Source organism: Calliphora vicina, chromosome 4, assembly GCF_958450345.1.
Source record: "Calliphora vicina chromosome 4, idCalVici1.1, whole genome shotgun sequence".
Lineage (NCBI taxonomy): Eukaryota > Metazoa > Arthropoda > Insecta > Diptera > Calliphoridae > Calliphora > Calliphora vicina.
Window position 1 is genome coordinate 10,096,866 of NC_088783.1, and position 10,019 is coordinate 10,106,884.

General features: G+C 30.1%; 1 protein-coding gene across 1 annotated transcript; it reads right to left on the reverse strand.

Annotated features, from left to right (window-relative positions):
• Positions 1 to 2,294: 2,294 nt before the first annotated feature.
• Positions 2,295 to 9,734, reverse strand: LOC135957747 (gamma-aminobutyric acid receptor subunit alpha-2). Its single transcript, XM_065508540.1, has 7 exons — positions 9,638 to 9,734; positions 9,418 to 9,578; positions 7,342 to 7,469; positions 7,021 to 7,103; positions 6,745 to 6,947; positions 2,489 to 3,122; positions 2,295 to 2,422 (listed from the first exon to the last, which is right to left on the reverse strand). Exons 1-7 carry the CDS (start codon positions 9,717 to 9,719, stop codon positions 2,295 to 2,297), a joined length of 1,419 nt encoding a protein of 472 aa, XP_065364612.1. The 5' UTR covers positions 9,720 to 9,734.
• Positions 9,735 to 10,019: the final 285 nt, after the last annotated feature.

The window sequence follows — 10,019 nt, forward strand, 5'->3', positions numbered from 1 at the left end:
ATAATACAATGTGCAGAATTTTTCAGCTATAAGCGTTCTTCAATGAATGCGCACGTATGATGAAATTGTTCACCATGCTCATCAGTTTTTTATGATTTTATTATGATCGGTCCATAATTAATCATAGCTCCCATATAAGACCCGCTTCCGAAAATCACTTTAAAGTGCATAAATCTCTTAAAAATTATGGTATATATACAAAATTCATGATAAATAACTTTCATATAGACATAAATGACACGACCTAACTTCATGGTAATCGGTCCATGATTGGATTTGTAATCCAGTTATTGAGCAAAAAGGGTGAAAAATTGGTAATACATTTAAAAAAATGGGCATTTTTGCGATTTTTAAGGCACTGGATGCACTTTTTTCGGGTAGCTTTGTTCCGCTTTTTTGTTATCCTATTCAATGTCTATATTAGTCAGTTTATATTAAAGAAAACAATCTACATCAATACGTTCTAAATTAGAAATTTGATATAAAAATATTAAATTATCAAAATATGCTCTAAAAAGTCAAAATATGGAAACATAGTGTCCCTTAGAATTAAATTTTTTGAAATGTTGAAACGGTACCCGCTGAAAACTTTCGTAATGACCTAAATTACAACCAAAATTTTTTTAGCTTGTTCTAAGAAGAGCAACCCGTGCCGACTTTCGATTTAGTTTTGTGGTGCATTTACAAGGCGAAAAAATTATTTTTTTTCAGTTTTTGTTTTTTTAAATTTTTGCCATTAAATAATCACTTTTTCAATTTAATTTAAAAGAATCGAAATGTGTACATAATGTCGTTCTAATAAAATATAAAAGACAAAAATTGGTTAAAAACTGTTAAAGTTATTAAACCACTAGAACTAGAAATGTATGAACAAAATTAACATATTTTGAGAAAACAAAAGTTTATTCTTACATAAAAGTAAATAGGATATAACTTGTATATGAGTTTTTATCTTCACAGGTATAACCAAAAAAAATATATTTTTGAACTGCAGTTTCAAAACTTCAATTTAAAATTTTTAAAAATTTTGTTAAAAAAATTTGAGAATTTTTTGATCATCACATGGGGATTTATTTACAACATAATAGGGAATAATAATGTGAAAAAGTATGTCAATACCTCCTATAGTTTTTTCGTACCTGCGATATAAATTTTGCGATTTTCGAGAAAATCTATTTTTTTGGACATATTTTGGCGAATAAGCTAAATTTCCTTACTGTTATTAACTTTAAGTAAAATCTGTTCAGAATTTTATAGTTCAGGTAATTTTAAATATAGTCTGAAAGTTTTCTTAAAATCGGAAAACGTTAACCCTTAAATCGTGAAGGTCAAAAGTCAAATTTTTCAATATTTGGAATTTCTAATGGAACGATTTTTATGAAACTTAAGAAAAATATAACATGAAGTCTAGTATTTACAATAACAGCACAAAAATGGAAATTAACCCTTAATTTTTTTGGTGGTATTTTAGGTCATTATGAAAGTTTTCAGCGGGTACCCTGTATGTATGCTATTATTTTATATATTTGTTTGTAAATATTCTAATAATATCTCATGCTTCATTATGTTATCATCAGTCAATAAATATTAATGCAAACAATCAACATTAACACATTCTAATTTACAATTCCACAAACATAAAATAAACAAATATTTGTATACAATTTATGAGTTACCCCTCTTTTTAAATATTTATCTAATGTCAAGGTGGAAGGAAATTCAGTGCATTTATGTCCTTATCATAAATATATTTTCTTTGTATGTCAATATTTTGTTATATAACGAAGATATAGATACGTAGTTTCTTTTTGTAGCAAATAAAGGTGTCAAGTTAGCTATATTGAGGCAGCATTTAAGACTAAACTCTCTTACAAATATGTATAAGACTTACAATTTACAAAAATTCTCATCTGACTGATTAGGATAAACAATCCAAAATAAAAAAAGAGTTAGTTAAATACATACTTGTTAACAAAGACTTATTTATTTATGTTTTTTGTTTGGTTTTATTTTCTTCTTGTTTTTTTGTTAATTCACAACAACAATAGCAATAAACAATGGATTAATAAGAGTAACAAAAGCATAAAATTTGGATTATTTGTTTTTATCTTTGAGGGAGTGTGTGTGTATGTATGTGTGTTTGCATTTACATACACTTATGCATAAATTCATTTGCATGTATGTAGTCAGCATTCGAGCAAGGATGTTTTTTTACGAGTTGTTTGCATGTGTTTATTGTTAGTTTAGCATGCTTTGCCAGCAATAATTCCTCTTTTTAACCTTTAAAAGTTGGTCTAAGAAAAATCCTTTTTATACATGCCATAAGCCAACCAGTATAACACATTGAACAGAGCAAATGACATGGGAAAGGCAATGCGTGAAATGCGATCAATTGAAGACACACTGTTGACATAGCGAGGTCCTAGAAAAAATAACATAATAACAATTTAAATACTAATTACATATATTTATTTATATATTTCCTCACCTTTCTTATTATTAGCTGCCTCTCGCTCACGTTCCTTGCGAAATTTCGTGTCCCCTATAAAGCACAACCACATTTGTTTGGCTTTCGATATGACCGGAGCATCTGTTTGCGTTGTCCTCTCCATAGTCGAAGCATGTGAAGACGGACATTGAAAGATATGTGTAGGATCATCATCGTATATGGGACAGATCATGGCATTACGTTTGCGAAATCCTCCTGGTACATTTGGAGCATATTCGGAATTTTGTGAGAGTTCTGCCGCCAAAGATTCATTACTCTCACGCATCGAAGGTAATTCCTGATCGACATCATCATAATCCAATTGTTCTTCCTCCATATCTTCCCATTCATCTTCACTAATTGCTGGTATTTCACCACTTCCCACCTTTGTGAAATAGTGTACCCCAGCAAATTCCAACAGCGTAGCAATACAGTAGAGAAAACACATAAGTAGAAACCAATCAAGTGCGGTGGCATATTTCACTTTGGGCAAATCGATGCGTGAATCTAAGCTAATAGTTGATAGGGTTAAAACGGCTGTAACGCATAAGCCAACACGATCACTGGTTGCTTCACGATGTATCCAGAAGGAGACCCACGATAATACGACAATTAGAATGCAAGGTACGTAAACCTGAAATTATATTTAAATAAAATATATATTACAAATTAAGCATAGCATGTTGTAACATTTATAATCAAACGTTATTTTTCAAATGTGATATTATGATACGAATTATGCATCTTACACCCTTTCGCGTACCACTTATCCAAAGTAAAATCAACCAAATTAAAAATCAACAAGTAAGAATGTATATTTAGTTATTTTGCATTACCAATATCTGGTAGACCTTTTTTTCTTCCTTCTCCAGGTTTTCTTACAATGTTCAAGTCTTTATTATACTGTTTAATGGCTTTTGAAACCGTGCACAGTGGGGCAGAACCACAATTTTTTGGAAATAAATCTGGCACTTCTAAACGGCTGATCCGATAGGAATAGCCAAGGAGCATTCGAGTTTAAGTTATTAAAATGGACCTTACAGATGCTGCAGGGGCGGCGCTATGGGGAATCAAATTAGGGTACCTTCGAAATTTAAAAGTTCTAAACACGTGAAATGCCCTTCCGATTTCAAAGATGGAAAGCGCTCGGCTGGGTCTTGAAAAAAATGCCTGTGTGTGCTATTTATCTCTTTTAATTTCCGAGTTATAGGCATTTCAAAATTGAAATTCTAAAATTTTGCCATACCTTGGTTCGCTTTTTTAAAAATAAGGGTCGTACTTTTGGACCTAATGGACTCAAATTTGTTTGTTAGTTAGACAACTAAATTATCAATAATATGTAAAAGATTTCAGAGCAATATCTGTTATGGATCCAAAAATAAACAATTTTTAATTTATAATTTCAAAAAATTGTAGGTTTTAGGTGTTTTTTGGGCGAAAAGGTGACTTAACTCTTTTTTTTTAAAAAGAAAACTTTCTTTAAGAACATATAACAATTATATGTTATTCTGTAAGGTATCTTTATGTACAACATTTTAATATAAAAAACATGTTCTATTTTTCGAATATGTTGCTCCTACGCCCTTCGGATTTTACCATATTTTTTTATCAAAATTTAAATTTTGGGCCAAATGTTCCAAAATCCCAAACCTGGGATCAGAAAACGGAAAGTAGCTTTGGAAACCTTCATGTGTTTCCTATTTATCCCCAAAATATTTTCGCAGCCGCAAAGCAAGTATTAACCCTATTGGCAAAATTGTAAAAAAATTAATTTTTAGGATTTTCGCTTAAATTTTTAGGAATTACAGGATTCTCTTTGCCTTCAAGTTTTTTTTTTACAGTTTGTTATTTAGAATGATAAATTTAAAAAAAGTTAAAAATTTAATTGAGTTCTGTTAATAAATAATGATTTGATTACATATTTATTCAGTTTCTAAATCTATAATATGTATCAAAATTTTAATAGAATTGCAAATAACAATTTGAACAATTTGATCTACAATTATTCCGAACTATTTGATTTATTTTTTGATTAGAAAAGTCAATTTTTGGTCTTACACAAAAATTTCAAGTCAATATCTCAATTAGATTCAAAAAGACTGACCTAGATTGACCCTACTTTGACTTCCCTTAGCGCCGCGTCTGGAACATTTATTCCCGAAAAATTTTATCCCGATCGGAACGTTTAGAAATTCCAGATTTTTATCCAAAATATTATACTGTCCATTGCACTATAGTTCAAAGTATCACTTTTTCCGTTCGAAATTAATAACTATTAAAGTATTCTACTGTTTGATACCAAAATTGGACGATAGGTAGAAATACTTATATTTTCAACAAATTTAAGAAAAAATTAATCCTTTGTCGACCATTAACCCATCATGAGTAAAATAAAAAATTCATTTCATATCAGTTTTCAGTGAAATTAGTTGAATCAGTAATTGATTTTGTAAACACATTTGATTCGAAATATTAATTGAAGTATCAGATAAAACTTCGCACAGTGGTATAGAAAAAAAAGGGAAATAAATCTGTAATTTCGAAATCCTTAGTCCTTAGTTAGATTTGAATGAAATGTGATATGCGCAAAGAACAAGGGTTGTCGAGTTTAAATTTTGATCGCATGGGCCCACCAGAGGTGCGGCCAGGGGTCCCCATAGTAGAACACTTCGGGTATGTTCAATTTTTAAAACGATCCTATTTGTTCGTCTGTGTTTTCTATCATCTGCTTCGAATGTATTAATTAATACCTTGTGTACTTTGGATGTCATTGGTAACCAAAGATACAAATCTGAAAGCATATATGGTGTTTTCATTTCGAAAATTATCTTCCTTTCTTCCGCATTTTGGGCATTTTACTTTTAAGTAATAGTAGACAAAATGGCGGACTTTTTTATCAAATTATTTCTTACAGTCCTTAGGAATAAAAGGAACACTAATTTTCTTCACAATATATTTAATAATAGCATCATACTTTGTGTCTTTTGGGCGTTCTTTTATCCAAATTTCAAAAAGTTAATTTTTTTATAGCAAAGTAACCTAGAAAAAATTAAATTACTCAAAAAGCGCAAAAATGCGCAGTATGAAATAAAGTGAAGTGAATTCACAACATTTCAATATGTTTATTTCTTTTTATTTCATGTTTAACAAACATTAACTTTTTTTTAAAAGCTTTTATAAAGTTAAAGTTTTGTAATCAGAAGAAATTACTTTAGGGTTATGTTTAAAAATTGTAATTTTTAATATAGAGGGAAATAGTTTCCAAATATTTAGGAAAGAAAAATTAAGTACTAAGACGTCCCGTTATTTTCCATTTTAAACATTATTTAAATTATTCACACACTTTTCACAATTAACGGTTAAAAGTTACAATATAATATTGATACTATTCACAAATTTTTAAAAATGTATCGAAACTTTGACTTTGAAGGCGTACTGTCAAGCAATATTTTGTATTCAAAGTATATTTATACAAGTACATGCAAGTGATCAGCTGTTCATTTTTTGTTCCTTTGTAAATACTTGTGAGATTGTCAAATTGTTTTTACTTTTTTGTTTTTCTTTCTATGTTTGTTTACATTTTTTAATTTTTTTGTATTTGAAAATATTAATCAAAGAAAATAATTTTGAAAAATTCCTATAATAAAAGCAAGAATAATAATTTAAAAATGTGTTTTTATTCATTATGCAAAAAAAAAATGTACCAGTGGTAGTGAGGACTTATTCTATGTGCGAAAAGACCCGATTAAATGGGCAACGTGAGTGAAATTTGCGGAAAAATTGTCAACAGTTTTTGACAATCTCACAAGTTTTTACACAAACAAAATTAATGTTGTTTCTTTTATTGTTGATTTGTTGTAGAGTTGCATGTACTTGTATAAATATACTTTGTTTGTATTTTACAAAAATCAATTGCGAATTTGATTGTATTGGGGTTTTAGTAACAGGTTGACAACAAAAAATAATGAATAATAACAACTTCGAAATTTGAATTTTGCACGGAAAAAGTGATACTTTGAACTATAGTGCATTGTGACGATGAATTTTTAGATTTTTTATTTATTTTTTTTAAGGTCCATATTGGAGTTTTTTTGAAAAGTTTTAATTATTTTTTCACGTACTAACAGTTGAAAATTAATGATTTAGAAAAGATAATATCTGACACATTATGAAAAGCTAACCTGATTAAAAAATAATAATAATTTGTTGGATCAAGTGTAAGTTTCGGCTCATATCTGTATCATTTCATTTCATACCTGTATCAAAAAATACCCCGTATGCCGCTTAAGATTAAACGCCACATGTAGTGTGGAAAATTCACCCTCTCGTCGGGCATAGGTTGAATTACGACTACTCATGCTTATCAAGTCAAACTGATTTAAAGTCATGCCGGGTACAAAGGAAACAGCATCAACACCACCCTTCCATTCATAAAGCAACTGACGACTCGTGTAACCATCTGCAATTGTGTAACAAAAAATATTTGTGCTGATTTGCATTTAGATGTTTAAAATTTCTCAAAAAATACTAACAACTTCCAATAATTAGGGGGCATGATTGATGATCCATAGGAAAGTTGATTAACTCCATGGGACAGGTGGCTTTAATGGTTAGACTAATAAGAAATATTTAATATTTAGTTAAATTTTAAAATTAAGTGCTAAGTACAGAAAAGCGATCATATAATCCTGAAAGGGCATGTTGAGTAGATTATTTTTGTAGAATAAACTTATAGTCTAGCTGTTTATGCTACTCAACATGACCTTTCAAAATTGTAGGTTCACTAATCAGATCCAATCAAAAGGTCTCAATTTGTTGGACAGTGTTTGTAATAATTTTAAATTTAAATTTACCGCATAGAGTATAATATACCGCCATCTTGATCTAAACGCAACAATTTGTTGGGCACTGTGATGGTGTGTATGTGCGAATGTTTTCCATTGTAGAAATAAGTATCCGGGCGCCAAATTTTATCCAGCATCTTTAAATGGAAGAAAGGTCTAATTAGAGAGATTGAAGATTCCTTTAGTTAAAAATTCTTATTCATAATCATGAGAAATATGTTCATAATTTCTTTTATGGTTATGTTCTAATTAAATAGTTTTTCCTGAGTTTGACTATCAATACCCAGCAATAATACTAATTTCTATTTTTGGGAAAGTTTTTTATATCCTTCATCATGAGTGGGAAGGGTTTAATTTCTACATTTTTCATTTGCGACCCCACAAAGCTGTATATATAATCTGGATCATTATAGATATCGAAGTCGATATAGCCATGTCCGTCTGTCCGTCCGTATGTTCAAATCAACTTTTCGTAGCCCCCAAATAACTTACAAACATGATTGATACATTAATATATAGAGAATTTCCCCGGCTCGGTTGCTATTTAAATCGAGTAAATCGGTTCACAAATGGCTGTGATATAAGGGAAAAACCGGGACAACCTCCATTTTTGGCCTACTTTTTATCTATATCTGGATTACTTAAGCATTAATATAGATAACATGGATATCTACCGATAGATATTTCAAAGTCCATTGTAACGATGTAATCCAATTTTTTTTTCACCAAAAAATTTTCATTTTATATTTTTTTTCACTAATATTTTTTTTTTTCAAAAACAATTTCGAAATAATTTTTTTTTAAATTTAAAAAAAAAAATTTCAATTTTGTTTTCCAATTTGTATTTTAAAGTATAATTTGGTGATTCGGCACAGCCGAATATAGCTCTCTTAAGCTGGGTTTCCGCATACACCGTAATCGGCGCCGATAACGAAAACTTAAAAACGTTGGTGTTTGTCACCGTCTCGTTTCTGAACTGTTTTCGTTTCAGTTGGGTGCGTTGCGGCATAAAACAGAAACGAAATTATTTTTTTTTAAATCTATTATTTTTTCCTCTTCCAATAAAGAAAATTTATTTTTATACCCTTCACCTTCGTGAGAAGGGTATATATAAGTTTGTCATTCCGTTTGTAATTTCTACATTTTTCATTTCCGACCCTATAAAGTATATATATTCTGGATCCTTATAGATAGCGGAGTCGATTAAGCCATGTCCGTATGTCTGACAGTCTGTCTGTCTGTTCAAATCAATTTTCTGAAGACCCCAGATATCTTCGGGATCCAAATCTTCAATAATTCTATCAGGCATGCCTTCGAGAATTTTGCTATTTAAAATCAGCAAAATCGGTCCACAAATGGTTGAGATATGAGGAAAAAACCAAGACAACCTCGATTTTTGACCTATTTTTGACCTATATCTGGATTACTAAGGCATTAATATAGACAATATGGATATCTAATGATAGATATTTCAAAGACATTTGCAACGTATATAAGACCATAGTCTTATTGACCCTACAATGGGTCAAAATCGGAAATTTTTAACCCGAATTTTTTTTTTCAAATAAAAAAACTTTAAAATTTAAAAAAAATTTTTAAATTTAAAAAAAATTTTAAAATTTAAAAAAAATAAAATTTTAAAAATTTAAAATAACAATTGAAAATTTTTTTTTTCCAAAAAATTAAAAAAATAAATTTTGTTTACCTAAAAATATTTAAAATTTTAAGGTATAATTTGGTGAAGGGTATATAAGATTCGGCACAGCCGAATATAGCACTCTTACTTGTTTTTATTCATTTTGATTTTCTTTCAATTTGAAATAAAAAAATAATTAAAATAATTTCGTTCCTACAGCACCGAAAACAACCAACTTGAAGATGTTTTCGTTCCGGCCCCAAATCACAGGTTTTTCGCTACTGATCGGTGCCGCTTCGTTCCCAATTTTCGTTGCCGATTTCTGAAACGAACTTTTTTTCTGTGCCAATGTATGGAACTTCGTTTTCGGTGCCGATTACGGTGTATGCGGTAACGTATTTTTACTTGTTTTTGTTATTGCTGGTTATATAAAAAACTTTAAATCTTACTTTTATACTTAAGGACAAACTCTTGATGGGACCCTGGAAACTCAAACGTTTGTCTCTCCAATATTGACGGAAATAACAGTCCATTGAATAGTCCATATCGAGTTCTGATACCGGACCCATGCTGCGTATTAAAATGTTGGTACGAACAACCGTAGGGACGCCTAAAAATTAAACTTTATAGGTTTATAAATTATTATAACCTTAAAGTTTTAAAACCCACCTTGTCCGTGAGTGGGTAGCTGAGATTGCTCATAACTTTTCAAGAGATTTTCCAAAATAATTGATATATTACGACTTAACATATCTGCAGAGGCTGTGCGTTTACGCATTACTGTGGGATCGGCTGTAACATTGAACAAATTTGGTGTAAACGCTGCTACTTCTGGGGTTGATGATGAAAAGTCTCCAAATCTTTTTGAACGAAACCTATTGTAATGCTTGTGATTGTTGTTATCTGCAGTGATCGAAAAGGATTCGTAAATACGCGATGCTTTGAAATCAGGACTAATTTTTGGTGTTACAATTCTCTCAGGTTCATTAATGGAGCTAAAGGAAAGAAAATAGAGATCAATTTTTTTCAAAATACTTAGTAAGAAAGGAGC